The sequence below is a fragment of the Centruroides vittatus genome, unplaced genomic scaffold (genome assembly GCF_030686945.1).
Source record: "Centruroides vittatus isolate TY-2023 unplaced genomic scaffold, ASM3068694v2 contig_875, whole genome shotgun sequence".
Lineage (NCBI taxonomy): Eukaryota > Metazoa > Arthropoda > Arachnida > Scorpiones > Buthidae > Centruroides > Centruroides vittatus.
In genome coordinates, this window is record NW_027122567.1 from 2114640 (window position 1) to 2127959 (window position 13320).

Below are 13320 nucleotides of genomic sequence, written 5' to 3' on the forward strand. Positions count from 1 at the left end.
TCTATATTCAATTTAATGTTATGAGGGGAGAAAAATCAATTTTCACTAACCGGTTACTGACTTTCACAAACTCGAATCCGGATTTTTGTAAGAATACACGACTGAAATATGAGGTATGAGAAAAATGTGCGTGCTAAAACGTAAACTAATATTTTTCCAGCTCACGAAAGATATCGTGTGTCATTTATCAGACTAAAATTCCTTATTCGACCTATATAATTCCAAAAAATACATTAAGATCTCAATTACTCCTCCTGTAAAGTTTGCATTAGCAGTTGCTTGTTCTCATAATAAAATTAATATAAAACGCCCAAATTATGATAATTTTAAGACCTTAAATAAGTACTCAATTAGGGGAAATATTCATTTATTTCATGCAAGCAAACATTTTTATTTATTCTCAAATATAATCTTTATGCCGTTTGCGTCGAGTAACATTCAAATCAAAATGGATCGTTTTTTCAATTTTTTCGAGAAGTTCTAAGCTAAATTAAATTAGAAAGTGACTTTCAAACCTAAAAAAAAATAAAAGTCACCTTCTAATAGATGAATATTTAAAAATTTGGCAATAAAACTCCTATTAGTTATAACAGATAAAAGAATTAAAAGGTATTGATGGATGGATAAGGTGGAAAAAGTGTGGTAAAGGTTAATACAGTTGTACAAACAAAATCGATACTACTGTATAAATTACACGGAAGCGTAAACGTTTTAAAAGTTCATTTTCACTTGAAATCTAAATATATGTTTGAATTTTTCAAAAGATCAATATTTGTTATTCCTATCGAATATTCCTCACGCGAAGTAATGGCTTTTGCAGCATAAAATAACATAAAAACTTGCAAGAAAAAAATAAATAAATAAATAAAGCCAAAAGCTAAAGAGTAAATTAAGAGTTACTAAATACTAAACAGGTAAAGATATTCGGAAGTGCTCTCATGAAATTCAATCAAGTTGAATCCAGGAGTGAGAAGATCCTTCCGATGACAGATAAATAGTAGTGAACAGGATGTGCCTTCGGGAATATCTATACTAGAATGATTTTTTTAGCGCCAAGATGGTGATTTATGCCACTAGTTATTTGCAATTAGCGAGTTACCGACCACGTCCAACGTGACTACACCATGGTGTAAAACTCAACCCAATAATTATACTTCCCATCAATTTTTGGAGCATCAATAAGTGGTGAGACAATAGGATGTTTACGCGCAGGATATACGGAAAACTCCACGGAAGCAATAAAACACGAAGCAAGAGTGTCATTTATAAAGGTTTTCAGATTTTTTTTTTTTTTTTTTAACATATAACCGCGGCATTTTTATTTTTCAAAATCCTCCTCTTTTGACCTTCGTATGGGTGGTCTTTAAATGAGAATGTACCACGTTGCACGCGATGAACTTTTAATTGTAAAATCGTGTAAATAAGTCTTTCTGTAAATATTAACAACTCATTTATTCTCGAAAACAATCTCCGTAAATAATCACGAAAAATCTCAATAATGTATCGAAGATACGAAATAATTTTATTGTTAATTCATTTCCATTCGATTCCACTATGATTTGTTGTTTATTTTTCACAATCTTTTTATATTTTGGAAAGATTTCAACAATTTTTTTGTTAAGAGACAATATAATGAGGTTCGGCGATTCATCTAACTACTTTAATGAGGATAGCAAAAACAATTTGGTTCCAGTGCAAAATAGTTTATACAGAAACAGAAGAAATCCAATTAAGAAAACTCACCGGAGCACAAAAAGATCTTCAAATAACTACGAGTTTAACCATTTTCTACTTCCTAATTTAGGGGTTACATACCGATATTTTCCTACAGAAAGTGGAGTAACAGATTTGCAAAGGTCTACAACTCGAATGGTTTTCTTACTACAGCGAGAAAATCACGCGATTAACAAATTCGGGAATTCAGATTTGCATAGGAAGAACCAGAAAACCATTTATAACCAGATGATTAGAGCATCTGGACGGTCGAAAGAGGAACGGTTTGCATTTAATTTAAAGGAAAACCATAAGCTGGAAAAATACAAAAATCCAATTAGCAAAGAGATAAGTAAAACGATTAAACTAAAGTCGACTTCAAAATTTAACTTAGAAATGTCAAACGTAAATAAAAAGAAGAAGAAAAAGCAGAATATAGCATTATTAATATCGATGACAGTCTTAGGATTTGTACTTTCTATTACGATTTGTAACGTCTTACGTCAGTTCTACTGGAGGTATCGACCCGCGGAGAAACCCTTTCTATCCGAAATCTCTGTTAAATCCGAAAAGGAAGAAAAATGCGGACGTGTAAGGTTGACTACAGAAAGACAAATGGTACGAGATATAAAAGAATCAACGGAAAATAATGTTATAAGTCATCCTTTACTCATCTTCGATGAACGAACTCCAGCAGAGTTAGAACCAAAATTGATAACTTTGAAGCGAAACAACGAATCTTTGCTGGTTAAAATTCAAAATAATTTCGAAGAACTAAATGAAGAAGATATTCAACTTTTAAAGATTTATTTCCGACTTCGAAAAATGAATAAATTACTTGTAAACGATTTCCTTGCGAAATAAATATTCTTGAAAGCAATCCACACATGCTCACATCTTGAGTAATTTCTTTATTAAATATGTTTTATTTAGAAAAATATTAATTTAATTTAAATTAATTCCAAAATATCAATGTTATTACTTTCAACTGGCATTTTTTCAATTATCTTTACTTTGTTTTTTAACTTGAATTATGCTAATTAATGCTTTAACTTATCGAAGAAATTTGTAAAGGTTGCTTCTACGGAAAATTGCTGATCGAATTTTTGAATTTTTTTAAGATAAAAAAGACTGATTATTCAGCAAAGATTCGGCTCGATTTAGCTTCTTAACATTAAATGTAATTAAGTTAAAATATTTTTTAAAAATCTTAAATTGCAACACGAATGAACCCCAAATCTATCAATTGATTATCTAAAATAATTGCTTATACATTTTAATTAAGGGAGGAAAAAAAAAAAAAAACTAAAAATAAAAACAGATTTGCTATATTTCTTCTGCAGCACACGAAATTTCCACTATATATTCCGTTATAATTCTTTAAAACGTGATAAGTAGCAAGAATGATACTTTATTTATCTAAAAGACGGCATTAGAAAATAAACAAAGCGATAAATAAACTTAAAATCTTATCAGAATGATCATAACTTACGGTTCTTGTTTGATTCTATCTCTATAAATTTCATTTCCAGCCATCTCAATATAAGAATCAGCTGTCAATTCGGCCACAGAAGAGGCTGCTAAGACGACTAGCAGAACTACACCCCGAAACATCTTTCTTCCGATAACCTGTTGACATAAGACACCTGTTTCAATTTTCATAAAATTAAACAAAAGAAGTTCAGTAATTTTATTAAAAAATGTTCAAGAGGTGAGATTCTTTGTGGGAAAGTACTGTTAGGTAGGTTCAGCGATTGGAAGAGGCAGAAAATTTAGGAGAAAATACCGAACGGCATCAGATCAGCTGATATAAAGTTCTGTAAAGAGGAATGCACCGAATGTCAGCCAGTGGCTATTGAGCCGTTCATAAACTTCCGTTCTTTTCAATGGACCTTGCCCTTTTTCTGGTCGGCACGCTATCAGATCCTTTCTCCTAGTTTCTTATCCTTTCGGTCAGTCACGTGTGCAGTACTTCGTGAAGTACCAGAGCAGGTGCATTTGGCTGTAAATCGTGGGGGGACGTCTCGAGACAGTATACATGTTGGCTCACAACACCCTATCAGATCATTACGATCACGGACCCAATTCAATCTTTACTGATTGCAAGCAATGAGGATGGCACACGTAAACCGAACATAATTATAGAATTCCAAGAATGTACCGCACATACCAATCGGGGGACCGTTGAGCCGCCTAAAAATGTATTATACACATTCTTGTTGGGGCCGAATAAATCGGGAAATTACCTAATTTGGAAGAGTGCGAAAGGTTCGATTATGTACTATTATATACACAAAAATAGAAAAATCATTTAGAAATAAGGAGCTATTCTTTAAAAATTAATACAGAGATAGGTTTTTTTTTAAAAATAGCACACCTGTACTGCGGTAACGAATATTAACTTTTCTTGGAAAGATCTCCCCTCTTTATAATACATACCAGCTGCATCCGGTCCCCGAACTACAAACCCGACAAAGCCGAGTCGATTGTTTGAAGGTTCAGAGGGTCTGGGCCGCGTACACAAATTTTGACATATCCTAGACTAGGGAAAGGGCCACACGCACTCAAAATTTAAAAATGCTACATCACGTGAACAAAGGTGGAGTGTGTCATTATAGTTAGGAGAAAATGTACAGATGTATCTTAATGACAGACATCCAGTCGCAATAATAACTAATCTTGTTTTAGCTCTATTACATATATCACGTGGTTTGACATGTATAGGTCGAATGAAGACGTCAAGGGGCTATATTTATTAAACGGGACGGACGTTTTATGAGAATTTGTGTTTTTTTACTAAGCCGCCCGTTGGGCTTCTTTACTATCCCGTCCTAAAGTCTCCTTACTTTAACGGCAACTATTAAAATTAAGCCGAGAAACCGCAGATGGAACCGTTTTGGCATTCTTCTCTACTTCTTAAAACCGGTGGCCAAATGTCGATATCTAGCCGCAAATTGGGATCATCCCAGCAACAAGTAGCCCAGATGTCACGATCTTGCTCAACGTCCTTATCCGTATCGTGCCTTAAATTCTTTTTTTAGATGAATACACTCCATATTCATAGCTTAGGCTGTAAAAGGCAGGTGGTCCCGCTTTAGGTCGTGGTGTGCGTGTAGCTACAACGAACAATAAACCACGTGCACGCTATTAGAGGATTAAATAGCATAAAAATGGGTAGACGCATATCTTCCATGATGAGACATTCTTGCTTTTTCCATTAAAAAAAAATTGCGAAGCCATTTTTGGATGTCGATGCGTCTAGAAATCTTTCAAGTTAAAGAGTATTTTTGTAAATTTACAGGGTTTTTAATGGATAGAAAGTTTTATAAAAGTTTTAAAACGAGTCTTTGCTGTAATTTTTAATTTGCAAGGACGTCTTCTAGGAGGAAAGTTTCGAATGATTGACACAAAGTACTGCAGTGTAGACACTGACGAGGCTCCAATCGTGTTAAAGCCATTGCCAAAGTAGTAAGTTGGGAATAGTTTAGTTTCTGGCGTTTCCTAATGTACAAACATCATTAAACTATATAAAAGAGTCGTGTAAATTCTTTTTTTCTGAATTTTTTTTACACCTAACAATTGCTAAAATTGCATTTATTTTTTTTGTTTTATCTTCGCTTCGTTTCCATAAATCTTACAAAGAATCCATTTAGATACGATCATTTGTCGTCCGTTCAATTGCAAAAAATCGATTCATATAGAGTCTATAAAGTTTAAGATGTATGCCTACGTATAGAAATTAATCAAAATTCTTTTGCTAAGAATATCAACTGGCAATTTACTTTCTCTAACAGCGGAATAGCCGAGTGAAAATCGATCTTAATGCTATTAACTAGGGAAACTATTCTTGTTAGAATAATCGCGGATCAATTTATATTCACTTTTACATCTGTAAATGGAAAAATTAATCAATATAAACTGTTTATTGCCAAAATACTTCCGATTTTAAGCATTGACACGCTTAAATAAGGCCTAAAATAACTATAAAACGTTATGATTTCATTCAATTCACCATTTAATAATTGAAATCATAAGGGATGTTAAACGACTGAGAATTAATTTTTACAATAAATTAGCTCTTAAATTACATTAAGAAGTAGATTTTTGGATTATAAATTAGAAATAAAATGTATTTATTTATAAGTTAATGAAAATTCATTTAGATCAAGCCTTTAATAATATTGCTATAGATTAGTAAGAGAGTTATAATCAGTTTCTACCGGATCTCTTTGATTTTAAGCTATTTGCACTGTAAATAGTATAAAATCAAAGATACAGAATGAAATTCAAACTGTAGAGGATATTAAACAAAAATTTATCTGTAGAAGTGAAAACACGTTAGCATTTTAACATTTAAAATCGACTTATGGAGGACTTTAACACGAATAAATTAGTGTAAAGGTGTTAATAAAAAGTTTAATAGTGATATCAAAATATTAAATAATTAATTTTTTAATAATTAAATTAATTAAGTAAAGGTTCACGGCCAAAATTATCATAAAAACTGATCAATGTAACGGTACTAGGTTCTCTCGTAAATAGTTATTAACGTAAGCTTTACGCATAAAACACAACAAAAATGATTACAATACAGTCTGAATAAACTATAATTAAGCATAAAAATCGATCATACAGTACAGAAATCGATATATACAGTTCAGAAATTGATCTAAACAGGCCAAATCGCTGACTAGATTAAAACAGCTCAAAAAGTTACAGGAAAAAAATCGATTTAACGCTTAAAAAAACCAACATTCTTTCCTAAATTTCTTAATAAAATAATAATAATTTTTTAATAAAAGAACAAATATATTAAGCATTTTTATTATATTCTCAGATAGAAGAACATCAAACCACAATCTCGGTCGTAACTTTTAAAAAGAAGCCATATATCGACGTCGTAAAACTCGTTCGATATTGTACTTTCTAGCTCATTTAGAGTCTAAAGAGAAAATAAAATAAAATAAAAAAGAAATATATATATATATATATTGTAGTCCAAGAAGAAAAAATTTGCAAAGTTGATCTGCTACTGCTGAAAATATTTCTGAATCTTCACAGAGTGTCAGTCGAGAGGCGAAGCGATTTGTTATAAAGAAACTGGGCTAAAGAAGATAACTAAATAGGAGGAAGGAAGAGAAAAAAAAACGAGCGTAGTTGGCGAGAATAATCGTTTAATTCTGTAAAAATCTTATTAACAAACTTCCAAACTTGTCTAAATTTAGATCGTTAAGGTCGACCATGTGTAAATATTTCCACCTACTAAAAATATTTGGCAGAGTCTATCCTTTCTTAGTCTACATCTTTTATACGGTTTGAAATGATTTAATTTGATATTTTTCCGATTTTATCGAAGAAAACTTTTCCTATTTTTTTTTTTTCTTTTTCTATCCCTCCTGTTCGCAAACTGCCACATAAAAAAGATGGTACAGTAAGATATGGCAACCTGAAGGGGACAGGTATGTGAGTACTCCGGGCACATTCTAATAGCAAACTGTGGAGAAAGGAATTCAACAAAAGATGAACATTTTGGGCACAGTTTTCCGGCTTTTGATGAGATAAGAACGTTTAAATTTTATTTATTTTTCACTTCTGCAAGTTTAATTACATTTCCCACACAAAAATTCGGATGGAAACTTGTTAAAAGTTCCCTTAAACTAGGGAAAAAAAAAAAAAAAAAATGTACAGAACTGTGGATGAAAAGTTTAAATATCAACATTCTGGAGCCATAATTTTGAATTTAAATGAGATAAGAACGTTTAATCTCATTATCAATTCTCATTTTCTTGCATCATTCGACGAGAAAGATTCTTATAAACATCCGTTTAAATGTTCAAAATTTTTGACAAGTTAGCTTAGAATTACAGATTTATAAAGATAGATGAATCCTCTTCCAAACTGCTGATTTAGTTCCTTTAACTGTCCTTGCCACGAAGCAATCATCCAAACAAACTGTCAACTAGTTAGAAGCTGTAAGTTTATAATAAAGTTTTTAAGGAAGAAAAAAAGGAAAAAAAAAACAGCTATTTTTAGAATCCGCTTGATATATTTAAATCTGATGACAGATAAGAATCATGGATATTAGAATAAAGTCAATGACTGTCGGTAAATCAATATTTAATCGTACAGATGAGTTTGGATTGTTGATTTCTATTATTCTACTTTAAAACGTCCGATAAAAGTTTAAATTTAATGTAATAGCCTACTTTTAAAATAATAATAAGAAGAAAGATTATACAATTTCCCTCCTTTCAGAGTAAAAATACTTTGGGTGATGGCTTTTATATCAATTTGCTCGAATTCTTACGAGGTGCATAAGATAAGATTGCTACACATTCTATAAATAGACGTGGCTCCTCCCTGTTAAACACAATTCGCATTCTTCTTCTTATACTCGCTGTTTATTATGGGGGTTGATTCACATTCTTAGAAGAAACAGTGCCTTTTATGTAAGTTATGTCCCAACCGAATTGGCCAAGCTATCGTGTTTATGATTCAGGAGGGTTGTATATCAAGCGAGAGATCCATAAAGCTGCTAGATTAGTACGATTCATTAAGCATATATTTTTTGTAGAAATGAGAGGGATAAACACTTTTTAAACCGTAGGAAAGTATCAAAAGTGTACAAACACGATATTTAAAGACATGACAGTGAAGGCGTTTAACTACTCATCTGTCAGTTCTAACTTTTTAACACTAGTTCTTCCGGCAAGTGATATGATCAAACTACGCCATTTGGACTACTGCCAGAGTAGGAAACTTGAAGAGGGGGGCCAAAAACGAAGAATACCAATCTAACAATCGACAATTTTTTTGTTGTTAAGTTAAAGTTCTCCTATATACAACCTAACATTACGTCTTCCAAAGTGGGATGTGTTAAATGGCAGATTTTTTGGTGATGTCGCGTCGAGGGAGCGAATGTCTCCTCCTGATAAAATAAAAAAAGAAACCACTCGAAAATGATGGAGTTTGATGTAGAAAATCTGTTTCATTCACGTTTTAATACTCGAGAGACAGTTTACTCGACCGATCGACGACAATCGATGATCTCCGGAGATTAAAAAGTATATAGATCAAAACGATTAGCGAATTAATAGCTTTTATAGCTTGGTGAGTGATATTGATTTGCTATATTTTTATCATTGAGCGTCCCTTATTAAAGAGAAATGTCAGTTGTTACTCGTTATAAGGACGTAGATAGGATGGAAGAAGGCGTTAGAGTAAAAAACGATTATTATTTAGGTCAGAATGGGTATTCAAGATAACAATAGTTTGAGTGAGTTTATTCAATCAGAAAATTGGTTCGGTTAACTTTACAATGTTTGTAAATCTGTCAAAATGTAGACATTCCTCCAAAGGATCTCGTAAATCAGCTCTTTGCTACGGGATAGCGGTGGGCATTACACGAATTCGGAAGATAAATCAAGTTAGATAGCAGCGAACCTTTAAAAATACTGTTTAAATAAGTTCTAAAACGTCGAGATTTTCGCACGGATCGTAATTAAAAAGAACGAAAATAAAGTTACTGCACTGACTAATGCATAGTCATCGTTTTGGAAGATTGATCGAGTGACGAAAACTGACTAAATTGCTTGATTTCGGGACCGGTTCCGATCACGTGACCGGCAGGGGAAGATCCTTTGATCACTGCATTTTTCCCTACTGACAGTAATATATGCAGGGGATGCCCTCTTTACGGGTGCAATTCTTTAGCCAACTTTGTTACATACTAAAAGAGTTTTATCCTCTAAAGAATTGTAAAAGAAATGGGCTTATTCGTAAGATTAAACAAAGAAAATATAAGTTTTAGAGAAAGAAAGAAATATTTTTTTTGGCCACACAGGACACACATTTGAGTTAAAGAATACGAAAAGGCGACATTTTTAACGCTAGAATTTCACTTTAAAAACTAGGTCAGAAGTTTAAAAAAACACAGAGGAGTCAAAATTTCGATCCGCAAAATAATAAAAGATAAAAAAATATATTCTTCGAAAATTCGATACCGACCGAAATTAAATTTTAAAATAGCAATGGAAAGTTCACGTGACCGACTCTCCCGCTTACCGTCACGTGGCTTTATCACGCTTTTTTGATGTCACGTATTGTTTGGAAATTAGGAAGAGAGGCGCAGTAAGGTTAAACATTGGAAAACAAAGAGGAGATAGTTGGCTAAAAATAATTTATTACAAAAAATATAATAAAAAAAGAGACGAGAAAAGTAATTTTTAAACTATAGCGTGTGTTACATCAATCAGAAAACGGAAGAACATACCAAAATCACTTAAAGGAGGGCAGAAAAATTGGTAAGTAACTTACCACCAATCAGTTGCGGTTAAAAATGCATTTATCAAATTTTTTCTTTCATAAATTTCATTTAAAAAAGTAAAAAATAGCGACGAGAAATGAAGAAAGAAAGGGGGAAAAAAGTATGGAAACGAACGAAGATGATGCGTAATGGCGGACATTAACAGATATAACTAATAAAGGGATGTAAAAGTAAAAATTTCAAATTACTTACCAATAATCAGCGTGTTCAAAAAAGAGTAGGAGAAAAGTTAATCGTCACCTCTTATTAATCTTTATCACATTAACTACATTCATCTCTTAACACGGACGGGTTGATGGATATCTTTGTCCGAAAACCCATTAGCAGACTAAGCATTTTAGTTGCGAACCAACTTTCTATCCGATAGCCACCATTACGGTCTAGACAACTGACTCAGGATTGTCGTGACACGTGCTGTTTGCTATAACTACGCCTGCGCTCTGACTAGTTACTGACGTCAAGCAACCGTTGATCACACGGTCCGTAACCACTAAAAGCAAAATATTCTTGAAAAAATTACGATTTCTCTTCTTTTTCGATATCCGAACGCGTACAAGAACTGTCAAAACTCGTCCGGAAAGTACGGAGTATCCGTCAACTCTGTTCTAAAAATAGAAAAAAAAGGCGACTTATACTCGCACGTGTGCTATGCATCCCCCTAGAAAATCTCCGTGAATTCTTAAAAGTTTGGATATCAGCCAGATTTGTAGCCGTTCCAGCAATTTTTCCCCTTCACTAGACACAATCCTCCTATTATATTGACATTAAGGTTGTTAGAAAAGATGGTAAAACTATAGAAATTTCTTACAGAAGCGGATAAGATTCTGCACGGCACTTACTGTGTCCGTTGGACTGTTGACGAAATTTAGGGGATAACACTAGGGATTGCAGCTGCCCTGGTTGGGAGAATCAGACAATAGACACGTGCTGCTACTGGGTTTTGAGACAGACATCTGTCCAAACCCACTAAGCTCTACTGGTCAGTATTATTTTTACTGATGGGGATCAACTAATGTTAATCATTTCCAGCTTTTAAACAATTAAACAATTGTTAACAGTTGTGCGTAATTGCACGAGGAGAAAAATCTCCCTCCTCCCTTTTTTCCCCTATTCTTTTCCATTAGAGGTTAGAATTGTTTTAAATGGACACTTGGAGTTTTTCCAATCTTTCTGACCATTCCCTGTATTAAGAGTTTTGTTATTTTTCTTCTTCTTTTTTTAATTTCTAGGGATAGTTTCGAAAGTTTCGAATTAGTATTTATTCTTATTGTAGTCACGCTTTTATTTTTCGATTAAGCATAGCCGTTAGAGATAAGTCTACGACGCCCTAAATCGCATCTAGTTCGATATACAATGGCGGGTGGGCGCATCCCCTTTGACAAGCTCACAATGGTTTTGCCTGTGTTAATTCTTAGAAAATTTCTTAAAAATAATAAATATATAATAATTATTATAATTAAAGACATATTTGACAATTTTAAAAGCTACGAAACGATTTTATAATACGAAATTTAAGTTTTCCTTTTCTGTAGTAAGCGAACGCTTGTATACTGTAATTGAACGATAACCAATCAAAATATTCGTTATGAACGTATTTAAATTTAAAACTTAAACATAAATTTTTAAAACTTTTAAGATTAAAAACACAGGGGAAAAAATCCCTAAATTAAATTTCTTATTGAAAGAGCAGCATTTTCATATTGGACTGGCAAATAGAAATTGGTGTTTGAAGAAGAAATTTTGCGTAGATCCTATTTTACGGGACCGTCACAAAGTATCCAATTACTTCGGTTTGAAGGGGATGTTGCTCAGCGCGTGACTGGCACGTGACAAGAGGGCTCACAACAGTCAGATTATCCGAAACTGTCAACTTTCCAGAGGAATCGGCTTAGTTTATTGACGTCTTTTTAAAAACTACAATTCTTAGAAATACTGCCATTATAGTATTGTCTCTTTTTATTTTTATTTTTCTTAATTTTTAATACTTTTTCTTTCACAAAGAAATTTTGAGCAGATTTTTAAAAATATTAATCTTATTGCATTTCTGAAATATGGCTCCTTTTATTATAAGTTCGGAAGCGGAAGACAAACATTAAATATAAATTTGGCACGGGGATGTGCACTTAAGAAGTTTTTTTAAAAGATTTTTTAAAATATAAAAATAATAATAAATAAATAAAATAATCACGAACAGATCACAAAATTTACAAATAATCAACAAGCTAAAAACTGTATGTAATCTTCTGTACGTACTGTACGTTTGTCTGTATGTATGTAAAGTATGTAATTTTCTGCAAATTAATCCTATTTAATTTATTACTTTAATTCGTTTCTCATCAATTATAAGAACTTGACAAGTCCATCTGGAGAATTCTCACATCCCGATACCTAAAAAACCAATTGGTTTCAATATTTAAAATGATATTTATTTTAAAAAAAATAAAATCAATTTTCCGATCACGTCACGTGTTTGCATCCAGTTAACAGACACGATAGATGATATGGAGGAAAGCATAATTAACTAATATAGCGAGTATTTTTATGACAGTTTTTATACGTTTAATTTGATTGTCCTTTTATAAGAGTTTATCACGTGAAATTTGCTTTTGTCGTGTCACATTGGACCTATTGGAAAGTCAGAAATGGTGATAAATTGACTTTACCTCGATTGTACAAGTGCATTATCAATACTCACTTTATGAGGAAATGACTAATTACATTCACGTGAAACATCATTATTATCCAAATAGACTAAAGCCATTTTTGCTTTTTAACTTTATTCAAATTGCTTCATTCATTCACCAAACCTATTAATCTAGGCTCCATGTTGTAGTTTAGTGCAATATCTTCATTACTTAGTTAATATAAAATAAAACTTTAGAAACTTGGATACAAAAGCTATTTATACTTTTTAAAAGCCATACATTATCCACTTTTTTTTTTTAAAGAAAAAAATTCTTGTAAAAGCATCATACTTTATTAACGCGACACTTCGGAATTATTTACTACTTCTTTAAAGTAAAATATAGTAAGGAAATTTATGATGAGATCAAATAATAATTTCCCCAACTTATTTAAAGTTTTTACTAAAATAAAATTATATAATACCGACTAAAACTAATTAATTTGTATATAACTTTCAGGTAAACTAATGTATACTACTAAACTTTATACAGAAAATTACAGAGCATACAAATTAATTAGTCTCTAGTAAATTACACTGAAAGTTGTATTGTTTAAACTAAATAATATAACTTTCAAATTAAATTATTGTTAAAATT

The 13320-nt window shown here is 32.1% G+C and overlaps 1 protein-coding gene and 1 long non-coding RNA gene across 3 annotated transcripts in view; one reads left to right on the top strand and one right to left on the bottom strand.

The window, feature by feature from the left end:
- LOC136982978 (CD109 antigen-like) overlaps nt 1-10607 on the bottom strand; it is a 53291-nt gene extending 42684 nt beyond the window's left edge. Inside the window, exons 1-2 of one of the 2 annotated variants that reach the window (XM_067279566.1) lie at nt 10232-10607; nt 3206-3342 (exon numbers count right to left, since the gene is read on the bottom strand). In XM_067279566.1, coding sequence (XP_067135667.1) covers nt 3206-3327 — 122 coding nt within the window. In that variant the 5' untranslated portion in view covers nt 3328-3342; nt 10232-10607. Of the gene's footprint in view, nt 1-3205; nt 3343-4090; nt 4932-10231 lie in introns of those variants that run through there. The other variant, XM_067279565.1, reaches the window with a different exon arrangement.
- On the top strand, nt 9845-10216 carry LOC136982999 (uncharacterized). The gene is made up of 2 exons (XR_010881963.1): nt 9845-10016; nt 10097-10216. It is a non-coding gene; the product is annotated as an uncharacterized lncRNA (long non-coding RNA).
- Nucleotides 10608-13320: the final 2713 nt, after the last annotated feature.